This window comes from Lissotriton vulgaris, chromosome 8 (assembly GCF_964263255.1).
Source record: "Lissotriton vulgaris chromosome 8, aLisVul1.2, whole genome shotgun sequence".
Classification (NCBI taxonomy): Eukaryota; Metazoa; Chordata; class Amphibia; order Caudata; family Salamandridae; genus Lissotriton; species Lissotriton vulgaris.
This window is the reverse complement of record NC_141696.1, coordinates 487,055,051-487,082,644: the sequence shown is the minus strand read 5'-3', so window position 1 is coordinate 487,082,644 and position 27,594 is coordinate 487,055,051. Positions and strand designations below refer to the sequence as shown.

Genomic DNA, 27,594 nt, shown 5'->3' with positions numbered 1-27,594 from the left:
CGCTGGTGAGGAACCTTGCATAGACCCCTCCGACTGGTCTTAGAGATGAAGGTGCAGGAGAGGAAGTGATGGTTGGCTGTATTTGCTGTTGTTTCTGAGATCCGACCTTGTACACTGCAGTTGCCATTTCTACAAATCTACCACTGCTCCCAATCAGCCCAGGTAAAGATTGACGTCTGGTGCACTGATAGTGACCCAGTAGGGTCCCTCTCACAGGGAAAGCCAGGACGGGTTCCCCAGCGGTCTACAACGCGGAGATACCCCATGTGATGTGATTCATGCGCTTAACAAGACATCATTACATTACATTGTAAAATATGCCCCACTTTCATCGATGAAAATATTCGCCATCATTATTGCAAAACCTATGTGCACAATGTTTGCAAATCTTTGCACTCATTAAAAGTTAAACCTAAAGGGGGCCAATCCAACCAAGCCACCGGACTGAATTGAGAAGGGGAGGCAGTACACATCAGCTCTAGATGTTGCCACTGTCCCCCAAAACGTTGGCACATATCCATGCCTGTGCTGAAATGTTTGAGGGAGTAGGTGCCCCTGTGAGACTACAGGGTGGGCACACCAGTGGAGACCCTACCCCATCCTAGTATAGCAAAGATGTATGAGGAGTATCAGATCTGCAGTTTGAGGGCTACTTCAGGATCAGGCACTGCACAAAGGTTCGTTAATGACCAGGAAATTGGACTTAAGCAATCAGTAAGTAATCCTGTCATTGCCTTGCAGTTATCATTACTTAATCATTAACTGTAGTTGTGTGGAAGTACAAATTAAACCTATTATACTAAAAAGAAATGTTTTGGACTGTGTTGGTCTAGGAAAAATATAGTCATAGGAAGTGATGGTTTTTATTGGATCACAACGAATAATACTGATTTTACAGATGTTTTCGTTTAGGAATCTCAGGTGACCCGTTCTCCGATATGAAAAGGTCTTCTGAGCTGCACAAGTACATCTACAGTAGTCCTTTGGCAGCACAGCTACACCAGCCCCATGTGAATTTCTGAATGCATTCAGATGTTACGCAATAAACTTAAATGATAAACAACACTGGGCAACATAGCATCATGTCTTGCTTGAACCATGTTCTTTTTTTTAATTAAGTTTTCTCTACCTGAATGGACCCCTAACTGAGACCATAGTTATGAGAGCAACTATGTCACTCATTACCCTTCGACTGGTCCTCAGGCCTTGGAGTGCCTTCATCATCCTCCCTGAGTAGGAAATCTAGAGATATTTATTTTTCCTCCCATCTGACCTGCCTACCTCAAGGCAATGGAGTAGTTACTGGTATGATTCTCAAGCTGTCCTTACTTTGCAAAATCGTACCACTATTCTAAACTAAACAATATCTGAAAGAAACAGGTTAGTATTAGATTCCTTACTTTAGAATATCCCCAGGCGTCAGACTGGATCTGGAAAATTTTGCGTAGCAGTACCCCTGCGCGTCGGTAGGCGTAGTCTGCGGGTCCGTCGTTGGCGCCGGGAGGGCATCGTCGGAGTACTTAGATGCCGTCCTCGGGCGCTGATGTCAGTTCTTTTTTCCGCGCCAGCAAGCGCAGGTCCAGAAAAAGTGGTACCCTTTAGTCACTTTTTGACTAAGCTTTTTCGATCCTTTTTGCATCCGTTTCGAGTCGCACGACTCCATCGGTGCCGGTAGGAATGCCCGGGTTCAAGCCCTGTGCCGACTGCAACCGACTAATGTTGGTTACCGACCCCCATCGCGGATGCCTACATTGCCTGGGGCCCGACCACGATGACAAGTCATGCCCCGACTGTCTGGCCTTGACGTCGAAGGCTAGGCGGGAGCGTAAGCACCTCGAGCTCAGACAGTCGTCCCCGCGCCATCGAGGTCCCTGTCCGGAAGGAGGTAGAGGGACTGGTCGCGGGGCCGGAGTCATCACCGCTCGGTGAGTCAACACCACTCGTCGGGCTCCAAGTCCTCAGGTAAGAGGCACAAGAAGTCGAAGAAGTCGAGGAGGTCGCCCCCCCCTCCCCCCCCCCCCCCCCCCCCCCCACCCCCCACCCCCCCCCCCCCCCCCCCCCCCCCCATGCTCGCGCGATGCGGCCGGGGGTTCGGTTGTCACCGCCCACGCAGCTCCGCCGGAGATGCAGGCGCTGCGGCCTGCTCCATACCCGTCGGTCCCTGGGCAGAATGCAACGCCGGAGGAGATCGAGGCCTTCCTCATGGCCATGAGGTCGCTCTCTCCTCTGTCTGGTTCCGCGGCTCGACTGGGAGTCCAAGCGTCGACTACTTCGGTCCCAACGCCGCACGCAAGGTCCTGCTGGATCTGATTTCGGATCTGGGTCACCACTGGTCGACCTTACGACCCCGCCGGCGTCAGCCCCTAGGGTGTCATCCCCGGCGTCGTCTCCGCACAACACCGTCCCTGGTCCACCCCTCGGTCCGGATCCGACGCCGCATTAGGCGCTGGCCGAAGCGGAGTTCTTCGAGGATCTGGGTCCATCCTTTACACCTCGTTTTCGGGATATGGACGACGAGAGAGACTGAGGGGGGCGTCTTTTCAGGACTGGACACAGGAACTAGGGTAAGCCAGTAGCCTGGATACCTCCCCAGACACTGGTTTTGTCTCCCCTCCTACTGTGGCTACGGAGGAGGGGGCAGCTTATAGTGTGGTGCTGACGAGGGCGGCCAAGGCCTTGGCTCTTGAGCTCCCGTCGCAAAGGTGAAGTCTAACATCCTCACAGAGGCCCTTAAACCGCAGGTAAGCTCTACAGAGCATCTACTGCAGTTTAATGAGGCTCTCACGGACGTCCTGTTGGGCACCTGGTCCAGGCCCGCTACAGGTCCTCCTGTAGATAGGAACGTTGCTAGGCGCCACCGCCCTGCTCCGGGCGACCCTAGTTTCTTGTCCACCCATCCCACCCCGAGAGCCTGGTTATCCAGGCCTCTACTTCCCAATCCGCATTCTCGACTGCACCACCGGATCGGGAATCCAAGAGGTATGAGCAATTCGGAAAGAGGATATTCTCCTCCCTTAGTTTGGGGTTGCGGTCGGTCAACACTGCTTGCCTCTTGGGCCGTTACACCCACTCTCTGTGGGATACGGTCGCGGAAGTGCCGCCTGAGTGCCCGGAGGGGGCCCGGGCGAAGCTCGCTCAAACCTCGCGGGGGGAAGAGACGCAGCACAGTATTTTATACGGTGTGGACTGGATACCACGGACTCTCTGGGAAATTCGATGTCCACGTCTGTGGCGGTTCGCCGCCACGCCTGGCTGAAGTCCGCCAACTTCTTCGCCGATGTCCAAAACACACTTATGGACATGCCTTTTGGCAGTTATCTCTTCTGTGGCAAGGCAGATAGTGCCCTGGAACGCTTTAAGGACTCCAGGGCTATGGCCCAGTCCTTGGGCCTGTCGGCCCGTGTCAGCAAACTTCTGCCCAGCGCTCCTTTAGTGGCCACGGGAGGGGCGCCCCCACACGTCCTGCCAGCCACGGGCCACAGACTACCATTCAACGGGCGCTGGGCGTGGTTACCGTTGTGGCGGTAACAGGGGACAACGGCGCGGCCAGTCCACATCCACCCCGCAGCATCTGCCTCAAAGCCTTCCTAGTCTGAGCTTTCAGGCCCATTCGACGCCAGTGGGGGCAGGGTTCGCCATCACCTCCTCCACTGGCGCTCCATCACATCGGACAGGTGGGTGCGGCAAATCGTCTGAAGGAGCTACTCCCTCCCCTTCGAGGAGACCCCTCCAGCCATGCCACCGCAGTACCCCCGCATGTCGGGGGATCACTTGCAACTTCTGCAAGAAGAAGTTACGGCCCTCTTGGCCAAGGGGGCCATCGAGTGCGTTTCCGTTTTCCAGAAGTAGGGCATGGTTGTTACTCCCACTACTTTCTGGTTACCAAGAAGGGCAAAGGAGACCTACGGAACGTCAACGGCTTCCTCCGGAAGGAGAAGTTCAAGATGCTAACTTTATCTCAGGTCTTAGCTGCCCTAGTCCCAGAAGACTGGATGGTAGCGTTGGACTTGCAGGACGCATATTTTCACATCCCCGTCCTGCCGGCCCACCGGCATTACCTGCGGTTCACGGTAGGCCACGAGCACTTTCAGTTTACCGTGCTCCCCTTCGGCCTTACCAGCGCCCCACGGGTGTTCACGAAAGTGATGGCGGTAGTCGCAGCTCATATGCGCAGGTTAGGGGTTTCAGTCTTCCCCCACCTCGACGACTGGTTGTTGAACGCGGGCTTGCCCCAGACAGTCGTCAGCCACCTCCAGACTACGGCTGACCTCCTGCACCTGCTGGGGTTCTCCATCAATATGCCGAAGTCGCACCTGTGTCCCTCTCAGAAGCTCCTCTTCATCAGAGCAGTTCTAGACTCTGCGCAGTTTCTGGTTTATCCTCCCAAACAGCAGGTTCGGGATATTCAGGCTCTGATTTCGATCTTTCAGCCGTTATCCCGAGTCTCAGTCAGGTTGACGCTGCGGCTTCTGGGGCTGATGGCCTCCTGCATCCTTCTAGTGCATCACGCCAGGTGGCGAATGCGGGCTCTGCAGTGGGACCTGAAGTTTCAGTGTGCCCAGCATTAGGGCAACTTGTCCGACCATGTCTTGATCTCGGAGGGCACTGCAAGACAGTTGCAGTGGTGGCTCTCGGACCACGATTGGGTCAGCGGCAGATCCCTCTCCCTACCCCAACCGAAGCACGTAGTTGTGATGGATGCGTCCCTCCAGGGCTGGGGGGGGCCACATGGGAGAGGCGGAGATCAGAGGCCTCTGGTCTCCAGCGGAGTCCCAGCTCCACATCAACCTTCTGGAGCTGCGGGTGATCCGTCTTGCACTGAAGGCATTCCTCCCCTCTGTCCGGGGGAGTGTAGTGCAGGTGTTCACGGACAACACCACCGCCATGTGGTACTCCAACAAACAGGGCGGGGTGGGGTCGTGGACCCTATGCCAGGAGGCTCTGCGCCTCTGGCAGTGGCTGGAACATCGGGGCGTGACCCTGGTGGTTCAACACCTGGCAGGTTCCCTGAATGCCAGGGCAGACTAACTCCGCCGTCGGTGCATGATGGATCACGAATGGCGTCTCAACTCTGACGTGGCGCAAGGTCTCTTTCAGCAGTGGGGAGAGCCTTGGTTAGATCTATTCGCCACAGAAGAGAACGCGCAATGTCATCAGTTATGCGCGTTGGAATTTCCAAGGCGGCACTCGCTCTGAGATGCTTTTCCTCGCGAGTGGAGTTGCGGTCTGTTGTATGCCTTTCCGCCTATACCACTTCTACCCAGAGTGCTGAAGATGATCAGGCATGACCGGGCCCAAGTCATCCTTGTGGCTCTGGACTGGGCATGAAGATACTGGTATCCTGAGCTACTCAGCATGTCAGTTGATCCCCCGATTCGTCTGCCTCTTCAGGAGGACCTTCTGTCTCAGCAGCAGGGGACCGTACTCCACCTGAACCTCTCCAGCCTCCACCTCCATGCGTGGAGATTGAGCGGCGACAATTGAGGCCATTTGACTTGCCTCCTGAAGTCTGTGATGTGATTCTGGCAGCCAGGCGTCCCTCCACAAAATCGGTATACGCCTGCAGGTGGAACAAATTTGTGGCATGGTGCCCAGCAAAGGCTGTGGATCCACTCTCCGCCCCTCTTTCTGAGGTTCTCCTCTTCTGTCTCTTGCCCAGCAGGGCTCTGCTCTGGGCACTCTAAAGGGCTACCTCTCTGCCATGTCTGCCTTCTTATGGCTCCCTGATCAGCCCTCTTTGTTCAAGTCCCCAATTGTAAATAGGTTCTTGAAGGGCATCACTCATATGTTTCCTCCTGTTCCTTTCGTGATGCCTCAGTGGGACTTGAACCTTGTTCTGACTTAACTGATGTGCGCTCCTTTCGAGCCACTTCATAACTGTCCTCTTTGTCTCCTTACTCTCAAGACTGCATTCCTGGTTGCCATCACCTCTGCCAGGAGAGTGAGTGAGCTCCAGGCTCTTTCTTCTAAACCTCCTTTCCTTTCTGTCCATCAGGACAAAGTTGTGCTGCGGATGCGACCCTCTTTCCTGCCCAAGGTAGTCACAGCCTTCCACATCGGGCAGTCCATCACCTTGCCCACCTTCTTTCCGCCTTCGCATCCCTCGAAAGAGGAAGAGAGGCTCCACCGTCTGGACCCAAAACGTGCGCTCTCATACTATCTGGATCCCACACGCCAGTTCCGGGTGGATAACCAACGCTTTGTTGGTTACGTGGGCGCTAAGAAGGGACGGGCGGTGCACAAACTAACTATTTCCTGATGGGTCGTCTTGTGCATCAAGGCTTGTTATTCACTGTCTAAAAAGGAGCCTCCTGTGGGGCTACGTGCCCATTCCACTCGGCCACGGCGTCTACCACTGCCCTGGGTCGGAGAGTCCCCTTTGCAGACATCTGTCAGGCAGCTACGTGGGCCTCGCTGCACACGTTCACAAGACACTACTGCCTGGACAGCCAAGTCCGGAGAGATGGCTTTTTCGGCCCTTCCGTTCTCCAGGACTTTCTGGTGTGATCATTGGTTCGCAGACCCATCACCGGGATTGGTATTGCTGGGGTATCTATTCTAAGGTACGGAATCGAATACTAACCTGTTTCTTTCAGATGCACAAGTTACTTACCTTTGCTAACAATATATCTGTAAGAAACAGTAGTTAGTATTAGATTCCTTACCACCCCAAACATCCTCCCCGTTCCGCGAACCGATATCTAGGGTTAATGTCATCCCCTTTCAGGGCCCTAGTTTCATGGCACCAGTGTTGGTTTTTATCATGGCTCTGCGTTTCTGGCGCGGAAAAGCTGTGTATAAGAACTGACGTCAGCGCGCGAGGGCGGCGGCTAAGTACTCCGACGTCATCCCAGCACCACCACCACCACCACCACCACCACCAACGACGACGACGGACGCGGAGCCGCAGACGGCGCCTACCAACGTGCAGGGTTACTGCTACGCAAAATTTTCTGGATCCAGTCTGGCGCCTGGGGATATTCTAAGGTAAGGAATCTAATACTAACTACTGTTTCTTACAGATATATCGTTACAAAAGGTAAGTAGCTTGTGCGTTTGGAACTAATAAGAATTTTGTTTATTGCATGCCTGGACTTTTCGAACACCATTACCCTGGTCTTCTCAAAAAACGTATTACTGGTTATAAAGGCTACAGACTGACTGCTTTGTTGTGCTGAAATTTCCTCCAGCATGCCCAAATCAAACGCTCACAGAAAACACTCCACTGGCTTCCAGTTAAAGCCAGGCTTAGATTCAGAGTCATCACTCTCCATAAAGAGTACAGGGTCAAAGGCCCAGGATACATCCAGAAGCTGGCTCCTTACCACACAACTAACAGAAAACATGTCCGTGTCCGCTCAGATTATCAATCAACAAGTCTATTAGAGAATGAACATGGGGGCAGCTGGGAGTGCAGTGGTCAAGAACCTGGAATACCCACTAGCTAAGATCTGCACCCACTCACACGCAAGTCAGGAAACCTATGAAAAATGCACTTTTTAAAAAAGCATTGAATGGTCCTGGAGGTCGGACAGAAGATCATTAGACATGACTAAGACCAGTCTGTTGAAACTCAGTCTTATTTATTTATTTTGAATCTTGTAAAATGCATGGCTACCCAATCACGGGTTTCCCAGCGCTGACAGGAGGTTTAAAAGAAGACCCAGTAAATCAAGAGAACAGATACGTTTTTAATTGCTTCCTAAATCTGAGCAAATTATCATTGGCTTTTGGGTACAGTGGAAGTTAGTTCCAAAGCCTGGGTGCCAGATAGGCGAAGGAACGCCCACACCTCTCGCATTTTTTTTCTCTGAACTTTTAGAAGAAATTGTTTGTTTGATCGTAGGTTCCGAACTTTATAGTGCGAAATAATAAATTGCCTCAGAATATGTTGGCTCTGAGCATGATTTGCATTATTAACCATACCTAATCTTAAAATCAATTCTCTTCCTTACTGGCAGCCAATGAAGGCTTGTCAGTGCCGGTTTTACGGACAGGGAATCAGGGATATTTAAAAGGACTGTAGCTGCAGCATTCTATATGAGCTGCAGTTTTTTTGTGACATATGTAGGACTTCCTCGATGAAAGGAGTTGCTGTAGTCTAAACGTGATAGAATGAGTCCTTGTATTACTATTCTACATGTGCCGATGGGAAGCCATTTGATTGTTTTCATGAGGGCTCTTAGAAGACCAAAGCATGACCCCGCCACATTCTTGGCCTGCACCACAATGATGAGGTTCTTATCAAGAAGTACTCCCAGGCTCTTTACTTCCTCTGTTGGAAGGGGGTGATTGCCCAGACAAGATGGCCAAGAAAGGTTGCCCCAAGGAGAGGGATTATTCCTGACCAACTGGACTCTGTTTTCTCGCCATTTAGTTTGAGGCAGCTATTATACATCCATGCATGTACCTGCTTTATGCATTCCATAAATGTGGCCTCGGTTTGCTTAATGTTAGAGGCTAGAGAGACGACCATCTGAGTGTCGTCTGCTTATGAGACCATCGTAAAGTCTGTTGAGCAAAAGATATCCGCTAAAGGATGCATACATACTTTGAAGAGTGTACAGCTCAAGGGTGACACCTCAGGCACTCCGCATTTAAGTTGATGTACTTCTGACAAGCAAGGTCCCTCCTTAATCTAGAAACTTCTACTTTCTAAAAAAAGGAGGTCAACCAGCTCAGTGCTTCGCCCTTAATTCCCAGTGCCTCTAGCCTTTTTTGCAAGATCAGCAGCAACAGCTGGATGTCTTGTACATAATCTGACAGCTACACACAGTGTTGTATGCAAACACATAAATTAACAAATGTGAAACATGAATACATGTCACATTTTGTTTAATAAATGAATCAGTGTCGCAGATTTGCAGTTAAAATGCATAATTTAAATAATTTGAACAGTTTCACTTCCGTAAACAGTCTGAAAGCAAAATAACATCTTTCAATGAGTTTCATGACATATGATTTTTTTCCTCAGGGGAATCCTGAAGAGCACACCATACTAGAATTTGCCAAATTAATCAAACACCTTGTTGGTAAGTGCCCTATCTTTTAAATTCTTATCAGACTCTGGTAATGCTGCTTTTAGTGGAACAGAAATGATTTAAATATTTTGATTGCAATTCAATGTATGTTTTGTCTACTGGGTTGACATGTTGTCTGCCCCTGTCATTCTAAATGTCTCTAGGTGATGTTCTTCGAGTTGTGGTGTGACTACCCTCTATACAAACTGCATAAAAAGTTAATAGCATATTCTGTTTTTGGACGACAATTTATTATTACATGAATATTAAAAGTTTGCAATTTGTATAGCTTATACTCAATTGAAAGGCCCTGCAGCACTGTACAGGGTCAAAAGGAGTGGTGCAATCAGTTTGTAGGCAGCGGTTGTTGGTATTTTGGAGGCTAGAGGATTTATTATCTACTGTGTCACAATGTTATGTTCTTTATAGAGATTAGTCTTCTGCTCTGTCCAAAACTGTAGACATGTTGGGTAGTCCTGATGGATATAAGGATATCTTTGCAAGTTCTGGGAGCGTAGATGTTGAGGTATTCAGACCGAATATCGGAAACAAAAATATCAGGGGACAAAATATCTTGTCCAGAATACTGAGGACAAAAATATTGTGAAGTTAAAATTCTACAGGTATGCAAAGTATTAATATATATATGTATATGTATATATATATATATATATATATATATATATATATATATATCAAACTGAGTCTCCCAAAGAATACAGGATCCCCCGGACCCCCGGAAAAAGCCGCCACTCCAGCCACTCGAATTTTGTGTGAGACAACTAAATTTATTCTTAAATCCATTGCAGCATTATTCACAGCACAAAAAACCAACGCGTTTCGTTAGCTCCCCACTAACTTGATCACAGTTGTTTCAAACACTGTTTGCTGGTTGTGTTTTAAAATGGGAGTTCCCGCCCACCTCGGTCACATGATAACACCAATCTGTTTTCTTTCGCAGTTGTATTCTGGGATATGTAGTTTGTGTTTTAAATAAATGAAAATTGTAACAAAATTTAAACCTATTCCTTATATTTTGGTTCCCTCATGCCCTGCTGCCCTCAGTTATTCCACAATTATATATTTATCAAATTATATATGGATAAAGTATTTTTTCCACAACCAATTTTTAACAAAAACGGAATAGTCTTTCGAATGCAGGGTCATTGCTCATGAGTCTTTTTACTTTAATTATTTTGAGCCCTCCAGTGGGCTGACATTACTGAGGGATTGTATAATTGTCCAGATGCTTATGGGTGTATATTTTTAGTTTCAAAGATCTCAGATTCATTCCTCAAATTATTGTTGACCTATTGCGTGGGCTTTTGGGACGAAAAAATTATGGAGATTATTTCGAGAAGTAGTCTTGGTTTTTTCATATATGTACGTAAAGTTCTTCCGACTGATTCAGTCCGAAAGGGGTCATTGTTCGAAAGTTCAAAATGTGACGTGACTCCTTTTGGCGTAGTAATTTTTCATGATGTCCACCTCTGTCTGACAGCGACATCGTTTCTAATCCCAGGAATTTTAGCAGCCGCCAATTTCCATCATGGTGTGTCTCCATGTGTTTGGCCACTGCATTTCCTCTGTCCTTGTTTACAGTGGCCCTTACATGTTCCAAAATTCGCTTTTTTAGCTCACAGATTGTGCTTCCTATGTAACGTAGTTGACAAGGACATTCAATCATATAGACAGTGTACTGACTTTTGCAGGTGATCAATTCTCTTATTTTCCAGATCTTTTGGTTTGCCATAGTTACTTGTTTGGTGGGTTTGGCTATCTCGCAGACTTTGCAGTTATAGCATTTGGTAAATCCAATGGTTTTTAACCATGTTGTTTTTTTCTTGCTAACAAAGTGGCTATGTATCAATTGATCTTTTAGGTTTCTTGCTCTTCTGTATGCCACTACTGGATGATCTCCCATTTTTTGACTTATGGTCTGGTCAAGTTTTAGAATTTTCCAATTCTTTTTGAGGATTTGAAATACTTGTCTGGATACTTTGCTGTAATCCAATATCAGTCTAATTGGTTCCTCCGTTGTTTTCTCTTTTGTTTGTGGCTTCAGACAGTCTGCCCTTAGTTTTTCATTTGCTCTCTCCCAACATTTTTTAGTTAGATTTTTTCCATACTTTCTTTTCTGGAATCTTTTCATTGTTCTTGCACTGTGTTTTTCCCATTCGTGTTTTCACTGCAGATGCGTTTAATTCGAAGAAATTCTCCGTAGGGTATACTTGAGATTAGAGCAGGTTGATGAAAGCTCGTAGCTTCAAGGGTGTATTCTTTGGGAGACTCAGTTTGATATATTAAGCGGTTTGGTTCCACCTCATGAAGCCACGCACCTGCAAGAAGCGCCCAATACGGAAGGAGACCTGAACCAACTTTTGTTGAATATATACATATATATATATATATATATATATATATATATATATATATATATATATATATATATATATATATATATATATATATATATATATATATATATATAATATCCAAAAGGTCTGGAAATATTGGTTCTGCACCTCCAACATCGGCGAACAGAAAACCACGGCGAGTCCCATAGATTTCAGGCAAGATGTTTATTGTTACCACCGCACAACGGTCTGACACGTTTCGGGCGGATGCTCACTGATAGTCTAGCCGGTGTGTGCCATTATTTTTAAATGCGTTAGTGGACACCATGTGATAATAGATATAGACAACATACTACTTACAATGTCTAGATTTCTTAAATTTCGAACAGAAGGGTGATAGATGCAAATATAAGCCCATCAAAACCATCTTAGACTGAATAAATTCAGCAATGTTATTTAACAATTTTCATTTAAAACATGTAGAAATAAATATATCTGCCTAAATGCAAGATGAACTTTGTGATAGTCTAACTAGTATTAGTGCAAAATTGCAAATGTAAAAATATAATGACTGAACATTGTATTTTAACAAATGTAAACATATTGACTGTGCAAATGTATGCAATTTTGATAATTTATCAATTTGATTAAAAATCAATAAATAGTAGCTAAAATGTATCAAAATTAAAAAACATACATATTATTAAAATTTGGACAGTTCATATAAAAAATGTAAACATAACTGCAAAATACGCAAAAGATAATATATATATATACTACAATAGACTAAATATACATGTCTGAATGATATAAATAGATAAAGACAATAGGGACATCTATGAAGATGGCAGCCCTTCTTAAGATGATATACGACTATATTGAAGTGTATGTTAACAATTATGTGTGTATTCTACCAACAACAAGAAAAACCCCAGGTGAATTTCCATGATGCAGTAAAACTATGGATCAGTTTCTGCCCCTAAGTGGAAAATATATACAGTTAAAAAGAATGGCTGAGAAACAGTGTTATATTACATGAGCTTGGAAGAGGTGATAGTAATTAAACTGATATTCCTAGGAAACAAACTAAGATCAGATCAAATACGAGGAGAGTGAAGAAACAGCTGCACATTTTATAGAAAATTATAAAGGTCTTCTGTTGTATTAAGGCCATTTGGGACCTTACTGTCTAGTTCAAGAATCATCTTAGATTCCAATTGTCTGAGCATTTTATCTCTGTCGCCTCCCCTACGTGGTTTGGGGACAGCAGCTAATACAAAGTAAGTAAGACAGTCAAGGTTGTTATTATGGACCATCTTAAAATGTCTTGCGACAGGATAGGCGCTATCGTTGTTTACAATAGCTCGGAGGTGCTGCAAAATTCTGACATGCACCTGAAGCCTGGTACTTCCAACATATCTCAGGCCGCAGGTGCATGTCAGAACGTAAACAGCATACTCCGTCTTACAATTGAAAATGCCCTGGATTGGTGATAGAGTTGGACTAAACGGAGTGGCATACTTGGTAGTGTTGATGCCAAACTTACATGCTCTACAACTAGAACATTTGGTAAACCCCAGCCGGGGTTTTAAGCAAGATTCGGTTTTCAAAAGTTCAGGGAAGGAGTTAGATACATGTTGGCGCATGGAAGGACCCTTTCGATATGTGATGTTGGGTCCACATGTTAGTTGAGGTGCTAAGACACCATCAGTCATCAATATCGGCCAACTTTTCGTTAAGATGGCTCTAATGCGCCGTTCCTGACAGTTGTATGTTGTTTTAAATCTTAGACTTGAATCGTCTTTACTGTTGATATTCTCTGGACAGTGAGCTACTGGAGGATTTAACATGGATTCCCTGGATCTTTCCTTCAATTTTTCAGCAGCTATTTTGAGCACCCTGTCACTATATCCCCTGTCTTTGAATCTTTTGAGAGCTTGAGTGGTGCAGACTGTTAATTCTTCTTCTGTACTACAGATCCTTTTAAGTCGGAGCAACTCCCCGTAGGGGATGTTGTCAACGACATGGTGAGGGTGTGCGCTGCTGGCTTGGAGAACTGAATTACCCGCCGTCTTCTTTCTAAACAGGGTGGTTGCAATCTTGTCATTTTTCACAAAAACTTTAACATCTAAAAATTCTATAGTTTGTGTACTCATTTTGTAAGTAAATTTCAAATTTTCTTGATTGATGTTAAGTTGTTCAATGAAACCGATGGCACTGGTTTCATCGCCCCTCCAAATCATAAAAACATCATCAATGAACCGTATCCACTGCACTATGTGTTGTGAGTAGGTATCCCGATGTTTTCCCGAGGGGACCTGTTTCTCCCACCAGCCCACGTGCAAGCACGCGTAGCTGGGAGAGAAACAAGCCCCCATAGCCACACCCCTTTTCTGCAGATAAATGTCTTTACCAAAGATAAAGTAATTGTTGTGTAAACTCCATGTGATAAGCTCTAAAATCATCTTATTATGGTTATATATATATATATATATATATATATATATATATATATATATATTATATATATATATATATATATATATATATATATATATATATATATCTATCACGTGACTCCTCTGGATCTCTCGGTGTTTCAGCAACCACGCAGCACACCAGCAAACAGGAAGGAGACGGACCACATCACATCAGCAGAGTTGTTTTTATTGAACAACGGAAAGCAGCTACGCGTTTCTGGCAAGATATGCCCTTGTTCACGCTGCAACAAGTACATCGAACTCAATACTTTTTTAAATGCAATTTACACATCGTGACCACCCCCTCACAGTGACATGGTGAGTCATGTGACTTAATAGAAATAAACAACATACTTCCACAGTTAAATGCCAGTACTTCTAATGGTGATTACCAAAAGGACGAAAATACATCACTGGTTAAATCCAGATATTCGATTCATAGACCGTAAGACCTCACCGGTTAAATCCAATGATACAAATGTACCATAAGAGACCTGTCCATTAGTTACTAGTGTTCATATCACATGTTTAAAATGCAGCTATGCATCTACTCAAAAATAGTGAAATGACAGGAAAGTTCTCATATCCACAATTCAGGCCTATGGGTATTTCCGTCTACGTACCAGTGGTCGTATGATAAAGTGCTAAGGGAATAAGGTAAAGTGCAAAATTATCGAAAGTGGATAGGAAGAGAAAGCTGCATCAGCTAAAGTGCAATACCAGTCATTATTTCTAGTAGGATAAGAATATATCTAATCACATTCGAATTATATGTGGGTTCTGATTACCCTGACATTTCATGTGTAGATTTTACGTACTTTAATAATAATAAATAGTATAAATAGTTAAAAGGATCCTTGAACATTAGAATACACCCGGATTTGTGATAATCAATTGATAATATATATATAACCACAATTCAGTTTCACTGGCATATATATACAATTCTATATTACATATTTACAACCCACAACAATTTATGTATACTTTCTTATAATGTTCATGTCCATCATCTTATCAACCAGTCATTCGTGTAAAAGAGTAGAAAAATAGAAAAACAGTAGAAAAACAGTAGAAAAATCGAGAACTAGAAAAGTAGAAAAATTACAAAAGTACAAAAAATATATGTATATATATATATACATATGCATAAATGTATATACAATAGATCCATATATACACACATATATATCTCAAAGAATATGTACATTCAATTTTACAGCAAATAGAAAATGTGATGCATCATATTTTATACCTTTAGCAAACAATGTGTACAGACCCACTCTCAACCTCAAAATAGGGAACCTAACTAAGAGGGAGTTCACAATTGTTGGTAAATATGGGTCAGTAACCGTCAACAGGAAATATAAATGGAAAGAAGATCATTTTAACTACAGAAAATGGTGCAACTCATCTATGTTGTTCAATCCATTAGGCCAACGTGTATCGAGCTCCAATATCATCCTTGTTTCTAGCTGTCTCAACAGTGACTCCCTATCACCTCCTCTTTTCAAAGGTGGCACAGACCCTATTACAAAGTACTTCAAGCATGAAAGATCTTTATTGTGCACTCTTTTAAAGTGACGTGCCACCGGGTAGGCAGGGTCACTCTGTAAGATTGCGCGCAGATGCTGCAAAATCCTGACATGCACCTGCAGCTTGGTACTACCAACATATTTTAAGCCGCAGGTGCATGTCAGGACATACACAGCAAAATCTGTTTTGCAATTGAAATTGCCCATGATCTTTTTAGGTTCTGTAGAAAATGGAGTCAAATATTGTACTGTATTCTCACCAAATCTACAGGCGCGACAGCTGGAGCATTTGTAAAAACCCCTAGAAGGTTTTAACCAGGGGTTTTTTGCTTTCAATTCCGGGGCCGGTTTGTCCAATGCAGACCCCATGCTTTTGGCCCGTCTAAAGGTGATAGTGGGATTAGCTGGTAACCTAGTATTTAATATATGGTCACTTAACACTATAGGCCAGTTCTTTTTAAAAATTGCTTTCAATTTCCTGTCTTCACTGCTGAAGGCTGTGATCATTCTAGGACCATCATGTAGAGTGTCATCAACAATGTTGTTTTCTAACTCCGATTGCCGGGAAGGGAATAGACTTTCTCTAGATCTAGACTTAGATTTCTCTACCGCTTCCTTCAGGATTCTATCAGAGTAGCCCCTGGCTTTTAATCATACCAACAATTCCTCTAAACATTGTTCAAAGTCAGAAGGGCAACTACAGATTCTCTTTAATCTAAGAATTTCTCCATAGGGTATCCCCACGATGGTGTGTTTAGGGTGCATACTGGCGGCATGCAAGGTCATATTGCCCGCCGTAGCCTTCCTATGGAGTGTAGTCACAAGCTTATCCTCAGACACATAAATCTCTACATCTAGAAATTGCATTCTACATTGGCTAATGTTGACTGAAAACTTGAGATTCATGGCATTGCTGTTCATATCATCTATAAAAGACATAGCTCTCTCCTTAGGCCCTTTCCACACCATGAATATGTCATCTATATATCTTAGATAACAAACAACAGTCGGAGCAACTCCCCGTAGGGGATGTTGTCAACGACATGGTGAGGGTGTGCGCTGCTGGCTTGGAGAACTGAATTACCCACCGTCTTCTTTCTAAACAGGGTGGTTGCAATCTTGTCATTTTTCACAAAAACTTTAACATCTAAAAATTCTATAGTTTGTGTACTCATTTTGTAAGTAAATTTCAAATTTTCTTGATTGATGTTAAGTTGTTCAATGAAACCGATGGCACTGGTTTCATCGCCCCTCCAAATCATAAAAACATCATCAATGAACCGTATCCACTGCACTATGTGTTGTGAGTAGGTATCCCAATGTTTTCCCGAGGGGACCTGTTTCTCCCACCAGCCCACGTGCAAGCACGCGTAGCTGGGAGAGAAACAAGCCCCCATAACCACACCCCTTTTCTGCAGATAAATGTCTTTACCAAAGATAAAGTAATTGTTGTGTAACCTCCATGTGATAAGCTCTAAAATCATCTTATTATGGATATATATATATATATATATATATATATATATATATATATATATATATATATATATATATATATATATATATATATATATTTATATATATATATGACACAATATTGTGTCCCCACGATATTTCTGTTCCCAATATTCTGTCAGTGATCCAGATGTAGAAGATATGTTGCCTAGTTATTTCTTACACTGCTTTGTGTCTAGTTTGATGGAGCCCTGGCTTTCAGTGTACTTCCATGTTCATTTAAATTGCAGATTATCTTTTTACTGTGGATAAGGGTGTACCCCATTTTTGCTGGATTTGAATATGGCCTGAGATGCTTTGTCATAAATCGATACCAAATGTAACTAACACTCAAATGTCATCAGCATACTAATGAGAAGTGAACAGGTAATACTCCATTGCTCCCTGTTGCTTTATGTAGAATCTAAAGGAGAAATAGAAGCCGGCACCTTTATAATCAAGAATTCAATGTGGTCATCTAGCACCTGAAGCGTATTAGAGACTTCTCTCCGCAGACTCCTCGCCTTTTGAAATTCATCAGACTGGATCTAAAAACCTTTTTCATAGTATGGCTGTAAGTCAGAAGGTGGCATTGTGCGACTCTACACTGGTGCCGTTTCGCTCCAAAAATGATTTGTGGACCCATAAAGGTGCCTCTACAGCCAGCTGATATCCGTTCCTTTCTTTCTGCAACACAAGACGCAGATTTGGAGCTTCTGATCGTCTCTCGGACACTTTTACTTACATTTTTTCAAAGTTCATACAGTATGCAAGGCATGTCACGCCTTAAAACGACCGGTTTTAAACCCTTCTGGGACTTTCGCAAACCGATGTCTGTACCAGATCCCACTAGGTTTGCCTGTGATGCTTGGGGTTGGACCATGAATCCAAGCTCTGCGTATCTCTAAACCTGAATGCCATCCAAGAACGTGAGGCAAACCGTTGTTACCAAGCATAAGAAAACCCAGTTCCATGACCGGTTTCCAGAGTCGATGGAGCGGCTCAGTCTTCGTCATGCTCGAAGTCCTCAGGTAAGCACAAGAGAAGCAAACAAAGAAAGTGGAGTTTCAATTCTTTGAGCCGCTAGCACTCCTCTTACCAAGCGTGTAGGTGGCAGAAACCGTCTGTCATATTCTTGAAGTTGGCCAACTTTGACGCTGATTCCACAGATGGTTTTGGCACAAGAAGCGTTTCCAGGGCCTTCAGCCATGGCATGCCTGGTCGAAACGTTTGCAAATCTATGATCCAGCTCTTCAGATCCCGAGCTTCTCCCTCTGGACTACCTTTGGGGCCCTAGGAGCCTAGAGGCCTTCTCCTGGGTTACTATCGGCAGGTTTGCCTTCGGCGCCAGCTGGTCCCATTGGGCCAGAGTTGCGTCAGGCTCCTGTTCCAATACCACCCCTGGCGCCTACAACAATACCAGGCCCAGGTACATTGAGAACAATGCGGAATTCGCCGCCTGCAAAGGTGGCCCACATTGTCCTCTCTGAGGCGGATTCGACTTCCACCAATGTCGCGCCCAAATACGACCAAGGCTCCTATTTCTGCACTCGACTGAACACAGGGCAGGCAACATTCTTTGCTCTCCCTTTTTTTCTGACTTCAATTACTATTATGACCCCGGGTGATGAGTTTGCTCAACCCTATCAGAATGATAAATGGTATGAGGACTTGCAGTAGGCTTGTGGTCTAGACCCTTTTCCAGACACCGCTGTTTTCTCTCCTCTCGGACTAGCCACTGAGGAATCTTCCTCCTGTGCTATGGTCATGTATAAGGCAGCATTGACCTCCAGCTTCCCACCCTCTCGAAAACTAACCTTCTTACTGAGGACTTGCAGCCGCGCCAAACTTTCCTTTGAGTCCCTCTAGCCTTTCCTTGAGGCTCTGACGGACACCCTTTGGGGTCCTCAGGCCAAGCCTTGATCTGGCCCACCAGTACATAGACCTATCACCAGGCACCATTGCCCCTCTCCTGGCGAATCTGCTTTTCTGTCACAGCACCCTTTATCAGTAAGACTTATGATGCAAGCCCCCATCAGCTTCTCCAATCCAAGCACTTTTTCTACTTCTCTCCCGATATGCAGTTGACTGGAGTAGAAACATTTGGAAAACACCTCTTTACATCCACCAGTTTGACCCTGTGTGTTGTTCACGCCTTATGTTTGTTAAACCGCTACACTCACACCCTTTGGGATTCAGTAGCACAAGTCCTCCCTGGTGTGCCGGACTTCCTTTGCCCTATACTGTCTCAGGCGATTTAAGATGGTTGTGATGTGGCCAAGTTCAGTTTGTTGTTTTGGAGCATTTTTAGTTTGCTATTCTCCCACTTGATCTTGTAAGTGACCTTAGTAGTTCAAAAAAGTGATGGTGGTAGTGGCAGCACTAGTACCGCTTTTGGCAGCCATAAGTGTGGCAGGGAATGCTCAGACGTGAGTCCCTTGCTCACTTTGCCACTGGATTCAAGCAAGCCGGGCTGAAGACGGCTGGAATGCCAGAAACCGGTCCTCGGAAGCTTGTTTCCGGTCCAGGGAAGACATGGCTTGGCAGTTCGGGCTGGACTGTTCCCATGAGACACAGGGTCAGACTGATTTGCATATAGCCATGTCTGAACTGGGGTGGCAGAGTGGGCTAAAGAACGGTGATGGATTAAACCCAGATCTTTTGACTGGGTGTGAGTGTTTGATTGATTCTGATGCTCCGTCCATCACCACCCCCTTTTGTACCAGTTCCACAGACAAGGGCATCTTTTCTGCTGGAGAGTGTGAATCCTTTCGAAGATGCTCAAACCATAGCTCTGCCGGCTTTCTGTGCTCCTCTAAGTAGGAGGAGAGACCCCATCGATGGAACCCCAAGAGAGCTCTGAGCTTCTACACAGATTCATGCCAAAGAACACTAGTTGGGTGATCAACCCTTTGTGGGGTTTGATGGAGCCAAAATAAGGCAAAGCTTGGCAGAAGCTTACCATTGGTCTTTAGACAAAATTTTGAGAGCATTCCACTTTGCCTGAACTTCATCATACCAATATATAGTGTGCCCCCCCACCTTGGTATACACAATGATTGTTTGGAGGCTTTTTTGAGCAAAGAATAAGACCTAGAGTGGGACTCTGAGGTCAGAGGGGCCTACACCAAGTGCACCCCTCCTTGCAAGAGTGTGACTATACACCTTGAAGGGCTGTATAGGAATAACTGTGGTGACAGAGTTACTGATTTTAGTGAGCAGGTCAGGCATCTTTAGCCATCACCTGATGGAGAGAGGGGCTCGCTGTATCTCCCACCTTTTCAGTTGTCTCCCAGTTATTACAACCAGATATTTTGCTCATCCTTGTACAAGATGTGTACCAATAAGTAACTTCTAAGTGTGTGTAAAGTTTGTGTGGTGCATGTGGCCATGGCCACATTAGCTTCCTTTTTGAATGTGGCTAAATCCAGTGGTTCTTAGATTGAGTCCAAACTGCAGATTTCAATTGGAGAGTCCTTTCAGGGGTCTTTCTAATGGGCTAGACATGAGTGTTTAGGAGAGGAGACAGTGGATACCTTTGAAGTCTTCCCTCCTACCCCTTTCTGGCACTTGGTTAAACAGCAGTAGGGTCACCCTTACAGAGAACAGAAAGCTGAGTAGAAACACCTGCGTACTATTAGTGCCCTTGTTTGGAGTTTCTCGGGAGAGTAGACTCCCAGCTCCTATCCCCCCCCCCAATTTCCTGCTCACACTTTGACAAAAGCGATTACTGGACCAGAATGCGTCAAAATCACAAAGATACTAGAGTGGTCACAGTACTAAACTACTGGAAAACATGGTCTGTAACTTAGATATAAAGATGTAACACAAACCTCAATTCAGTGTGCCAAGATTTCCTTACCAGAAAAATGGGGTCCACACCACTCATGAGCGGAAGACTTATTTGTGCTCCAGGTTTGGGTTACTTAACTGCCAACTTTCCTTACCAGGCTTGGAATCAGAACCCAGGGGAGATATGACAAGCCTTCTGGAAGGGGGTGTCTGCATCAAAATGCAAGGGAGAGAGCTGTTGGACTGCTCGGGAGGGGAATTTGAGGTGCCCTTGCATGAAGAAGATGTTGTTTGGACTAAGCAAGGACTGCCAGGGCACTGGCATGGTGAGCTGGCAACACTACTGTGATATGGGGTGCAACCTGCACCAAAATCTAAAGCGTGAGGTTTGAGGCTGGGACATGTCTCCCCAGAAGTAGCCACAGTGACCTCTTGTGATCAGGGGTCTCCTGAAATTCAACCAAAAGTGAGTTCCACTGGGAAGTGTAGCACCAACAAATGCTGAAGCGCTATGCCAACCTGCAAACTACCATCACAGTCAGACTCTAAAGTATCTACAAGTGCAAAGGAAAAGTACAGACCACCCTAAAGAAGGCCACTCTGCATCCAGGGTGGGCACCTGTTTGTGTGGAGAGATTTGCAACTAGGCCCAAGTAAGTCTCAAGTGGAAAGATCCCAGTGACCGCAAGGTCCACTGCCTCCAGCGCACGCTCATCAGAAAGATGCTAGTGGTGCCGCTCCTTACTGGAAGGTAGTGGCACCAGCGCTTCTCACATGTTTTGTCAGCTGGGACGGAGATGGAGCCCCTCTGCACGGCAGGCCACAAACCACCCAATATCCAGCTCAGGCTCGCTTCGACGGCCAAGACCAGTGTAGGCGCGGCCTGCTGACGAGACCACACAAGCTTACCCAGACTGCAAGTATATTGCACTTTATCCCTGAAGAAGAAGGTTGTTGTTAGAAAGAAGTAACCAGTGACTGTGTGCGCGCTAAACAGCAGGATTAGTCTCCCCAACTGATAATATGGAGGAATCCCTTATCCTTACTGGACACATATTACCTTCCATTGTGTTCCTATAATCCCTATGAGTACTTTTCCCTTTTTGTATCCGGTACATGCCCTTTGACTGTTGTGCATAGTAATTCTAGTTGTGTATATGAGTGCAATAATGTTATTTGCTTTTGATAAGCCAGAGTACTAGCTAGAAACGTATTTATTAACTGTTATTTGCTGTTTTTGGAGTTCCGTCGACCAACTTGCTACTACTTTCCTGAGTAAGCCTTGAGTTCCTCAGCCATACCCCAGAGGGTCAAGTGCAAAGGGATGTACATGATGCTTAGTTTTAGGTCGAATAGTACGGTTAAGCTCCAAGAGACCAGTGTCAACTGGCCGTGAACCTCACAATCTGGCCTCAGTAACCCCTAATTGACACGGGACACCTGCAGAAGCTCCCACGCACAGTGAAATAGTCTTCAGTCTTTTTACATACAACCGTGTTCTCAAACGGTCACCTTTGATGAAGCAGGACTACGATGAACCAAGGCAACACCATCAAGACTAGATGGAAGCAAAAACAACAGTAGCAAATTGTTTGGAACTCATTTACGAGGACGTCGGCGACTTGGACAGCACTCGCCTAATTTAAAATGGAGGAGTGATACTGGGTCTCTGAGTTAAAAGGACTGGCTCCCTCCCTGATAAGTTACTTTGCCTCAGAGTACGGTGATGTTAAACATTCTCTAGCGATATTCCTCACTTACACTTAAACTACCTTGAGCCCCATTGTTCCGTGGAACATACACCCTGTATTTTCTCTAACACCCTCGCAACTTTTGGTATTTTCTCATTTGCCTCCTTTTTAGGTCTCGCCCTGGAATTCGCATCCGAAGGATGCGTCCAGGGTCGGAGACTTATAGTTATCGGACATGGGGGAATGAGGACAAGAAACTGTCACGAGCTTTTGAAGGCAGATTTGGGTGCGCGAACGCGCACGTTCCGTCCCGCGCCGTGCACATGCGCGCGCATATACACAAACAGCAGACAGACACTCGCTCACACACACACCCTCTCCCCCCCACAGTCACACACACAGACTCCAAGACACATACACACACGCATGCTCACACACATACACAGCCCCCCACCGATGCACGCGCACACACACATGCCCCCCGCCCTCGCAGCTCAGGCGCGCATATACACAAACAGACAGACACTCGCTCACACACACCCCCTCTCCCCCCCCACATTCACACACACAGACTCCAAGACACATGCACGCTCTCACACATACACAGCCCGCCACCGCCGCACGCGCACACACACATGCCCCCCGCCCTCGCAGATCATCAACAACGCGAAGCCACACTCACCGGCTTCCTTGGTGCGGCGGCGGCGGCTCCTCTCATCGGCATCTGCAGGGCCCGGCAGCAGGACTCTTCCTCCCTCCTTCGGCACCGGGGCGCAGGGTAGGCTCCTGCCTGCTCCGGTGCTCCAAACAGCCGCGGCTCTTCTGTGGGAGGCGGGGTAGGCTCCGGCCCTCCTACTTCCTGTTTCCGGTTGTCCCGCCCGGCCTGCCTGACTTCCTGGTCGCAGGCCGGCGGTGCGAGCTCTGAACTTGTGCAAACGAAAAGTGCATAGAGATGCAGTGCTTGCCAGACCTCATTAACTACATCGTTATGACGTGGAAAGCGCTGCTCTATTCACTCAGCCTTATTTTTAATGAAATCTCGCCCGTGTACTGCATCCATGTCGGAGAAAACAAAGCAAGTACCAGAGCTTAGAGAGTAAGTTCAGTCATGCCCACTATACTTATGGAGACCAATCTCATGGTATGTATATACTGGAGCCACTGAAACTGAATTGCATAACAAAATGAATACATGAACGCACAAGACTAGTGCACACTTCATTCCACAAAGATTTCTCTTGCAGGGGCAGGTTAGGAATTTTCCCTTGCATTCTGGCAGATGTTTTGTTTTCCCACTAAATAAAAGTAATACTGCCACTACCAGCATGTAAAGAAAAGCAGGACTGGATGGCCTAGTCTGGAGTCGATCGGTAGGGTTACTGCACAGCCTGACAGAGCAGGATTTCATAATGCTACAAGAAGGGCAGTGCAGCCGGTGACATATTCTTGGGAATAGAAAAGTATTCATTATAAATTCCACCACCGCACAGCAGCAGTGTACCAACAAGAGGTGCCACACCAGGTCAGGACATTGTTGCCAACCTCATGAACAGAAGTGTGCACCTATTTGCTGAGGTGCATGAAAAGTGGCAACTAATGGAAGCTTTACTACCCCAACTTGCTGCACTTCACATGATGCTGCCCTGTTACCTCAGAGGGAGACCTGCCCTCTTGAAAAGAGAATTCACCATGTGGAAAGGGGACGTGGCCTTAGACATGCAGGGCTTTATGCAGATAAACTGCCTGAGGCCCTCCTTCAGTTTTCAGACCCCCCCCCCCCCCCCCCCCCCCCCCCCCCCCACCCCATCCGTTTGCAAATCGAATGTACATATAAAAATTATTTGGACACATCATTAAAATGTTTAACTTTTCTACAAGAAATATTGTATATGTACTTTTTTATGCAAAGAAAATTTAAATACTGCATAAATGACTTTTCTACAACACATATTTTATATGTACCTTTTTATGCAAAGAAAATTAAAATAGCGCATAAATAAAAACATTGCCATTTACAGTACTAATAGCTCAAACTTAAATAATGCGAGACCTATTGCATTGCAAATGTTTGTTCAAATTTATCACCATGTTTTAATATTACGCTCCTGGTCCATATAATGCAATGCAGCACATTTTCCTTGTTAGCACCGAGTGCACCTTTTAAAAGGTGCATTTGGCGCTAATGAAGAGTATGTGCCCTATTAGATGGAATGTGCTGCCCCCCAAGGCAGCTGCGGACTTCTGTTGCCCTGGAAGCAGCACATTCAAGTTGAATACGGAGCGGCTTTGAAGCAGTCGCTCCGTGTTTGACTGTGCAAGCAGCAAACTGCCTTCACTTTTAAGGGAGATTAGGGATCCCCTTGCAGGCGTCTCCTGCCTCCAAGGGGATGTCTGTGGGGCCATAGGACCCCCTTCACCTGCTCCACAAGGCTGCCAACAGGTGGCGCACTGACAGTGCTCATCCTGACAGCTTCTTTGCCTCTGAGCCCCCATTTATAATTCAGATCTGGTGCAGAGGCATAGGGATTCCCTCATATGCATAGAGCAATTCCCCCATGTAAATTAGGGCGCACCCTCTGGTGATAGCAATGGCGCTTAATGTGCTCCAGCGCTATCTGTATTACAGAAAGGGACACACAAGTGTCAGCAGCCCTTTCTGGAAAACCAAAGTACTTCGGGATGCGCAAAGCAGGCCTGCATACCCGTTGCGTCCCTGGGGAACTTTCCATAATACAGCCCCTGGTCGCTTACCTTCACTAACCTACTCACTTATTCATCCTCCCAGTCAAACCTTTCTACTCTCATTAACCCACAGCTTTACGATGAACGATTTCTTTGCCCTCACCACTCTTCGAGTGATTTGCCCATTCATACTACCAAACACCCACTTGCTCACAAACTCGCCTACCAAGCACTTGCGGTTAATAAAAATATAAAGCCTGTTGGCATTTTCAAAACTTGTTCTATTTCTAAGCTCCATAAAGTACAGCAATTGCTACTACTCAAGTTAATACTATCAATTTATGGAAAGAATCAAACTTATGATCTCAAGATAACACCAGGGGCTGTTTTACAGAAGTTCCCCTGGGGTGCAATGGGTCTTTGCGCCCGCTTTGCATGCCCTGGAGCACTTTGGTATTACAGAAGGGACCGCAGACGCTTGTTCATCCCCTTCTGTAAGACCAATAGCGCTGGCGCACAAAGTGCCAGCGCTATCATCAGAGGGCATTCCCTCATTTGCATGGGGGCGTGGCCCCATGAAAACGAGGGACCCCTTTGCCTCTATGCCGTATTATAGACACAGGCTCAGAGGCAAAGAAGCTGTCAGGAGGCGCACTGATGGTGCGCCAACTAAAAGGTGATTCGCTGTCAGTGCACCCCCTGATGGCAGCCCTCTGAAGGGGGGGACAAGTGGTCCCATGGATCCCCCAGACAATCCCCTTCCAGGCGGGTGCAGTCACTTGCTGCGTCCGCCTGCAAGGGGATCTCTAACCCCTTTTAAAAAGTGCAGGCGAGTTGCTGCCTGTTCAGAGAAACACAGGGCTGCTTTTAAACAGCTGCTCCGTATTTCTTTTGAATGTGCTGCCCAAGGGGCAGTCAGAGTTAACGCCTCCCCCTAGGGCACCGCATTCTTCATGATAGGGCGGACTTTCCATGTTTGCGCCATGGTGCACCTCAAATCCAGGAGCGAAGTGCACGCTATCTATTTTACGGGCCCAGTTGTCTACAGCAAACACTCCCCTTGCTGTGCTCCAATATCTCTTATTGAAGGAAAGTTATAAAACAATATAGTAAAATGCCCAAACATTTTCTTGCTAGACACTTGCATCTGCCGAAAGCTTAAAGCCATGAAACTGGTCAGCAGCCTGAAGTACATAAAACCAAAAATTGCTTCTACTATCTCTTTTTGAAAATCCCCAACGTACTTGTATTTTTCATACCCGAACATTCCTAAATACCATGTTTTGTTTCAATACGCCAGGTAGCGGGAGTGAAATTCAGTTTCTGTCTGAAGCACAAGATGATCCACAGAGACGGAAGCCTGACATCACGAAAGCCAAGTTATTGCTTGGTTGGGAGCCTGTGGTATGTAATTGAGTTGTGAACAGTATTTCACTTTCCAGTAACATTGTGAGTCATATGTATTGTTTTGTAATTTTACTGAATTGGAAAGTATGCCAACATAGTAGGCGAGCATCAGCAGCGTGTGTGGGCAAGGAGTTGGAGTCAAGTACAGCTTCTGGATTAATCAAGTCCTGAAAATGTGTCCCATCCCCCCAAACCCCCCGAACCCCCCCCCCCCCCCCCCCCCCGGAATTCCCTCAAGAGTGAATGTGACTGCCAGCTGGTTGATGTGTGAGCGTCTTCTCTGCATCCCCAGAGGGTTTAGAGTTCCTGGGCAGGTAAATTATGGTATTGTTGGTTACCTCCACTGTCCAAGGGACCCAAGCATTCCTACAGAATATTCAACTTACTCAGAACAATTAACTCTCTGAGTAGTTAATGCTTACTCGAAGAGGAGATAGAAGGGACGAAACACATGCTCTGTGCCCATTCTGAATGTCACAGCCAGATTTAGATTGAAACATTATTTTAACCTCATATCTTCCTTTTCTTAACTACCCTGCACCCCCCAACACCTCTTCCCGCCGTCCATTTTGAATTTTGCACAAGCCCCCTCTCCCTCCAAAAAAAGCTATTTTAAAGGTTTTCACACCAATTGTTTGTAAGGAAAGATAAAACCGCTAACTCGCATAAGTCTGAGAATGGGCTGTTTCTGGTGTGTTGCTGGAAGGAGCAGGCTCACATTAAACACTGACCTTACAGATCGCGTAGGTGCATGTTATGTTTCCATATGCACTCTTGAGTGCATGTCCCTGTGTCTTGTTAATATCAGTGCCCATCTTTGCAACAGATGTTGCAGCAGTATTTTTACATACATATGACAAATCTATACACTGTGTCCCTTTGCCTGTGTACATGGCAAGGGTTTCATGGCTCCTCGACCAAGTACCATGGGCCACCCTGTCCCCAGCTGCATAGTAAAATGCAACCATAATTAGGTGCAAAAGGCCACTCACAAATGGTTGACCAGGTGCTGCAACATTACGGATAGCTACTTCCATGCTTAATACCCCTTTAAGCTTACCATTTGCTCAAAGAAAGGAAAAATGGGGGCGGGTCAAATGATTACATTATTTGAGAGGAATATCCTGAAAGCGACA

General features: G+C 45.8%; 1 protein-coding gene across 1 annotated transcript in view; it reads left to right on the top strand.

The window, feature by feature from the left end:
• Positions 1-27,594, top strand: part of UXS1 (UDP-glucuronate decarboxylase 1) — a 226,566-nt gene that overhangs the window by 188,510 nt on the left and 10,462 nt on the right. Inside the window, exons 13-14 of the mRNA XM_086934303.1 lie at positions 8,975-9,032; positions 26,352-26,455. Of these exons, the coding sequence (XP_086790429.1) occupies positions 8,975-9,032; positions 26,352-26,455 (162 nt within the window). The remainder of the gene's footprint in view (positions 1-8,974; positions 9,033-26,351; positions 26,456-27,594) is intronic.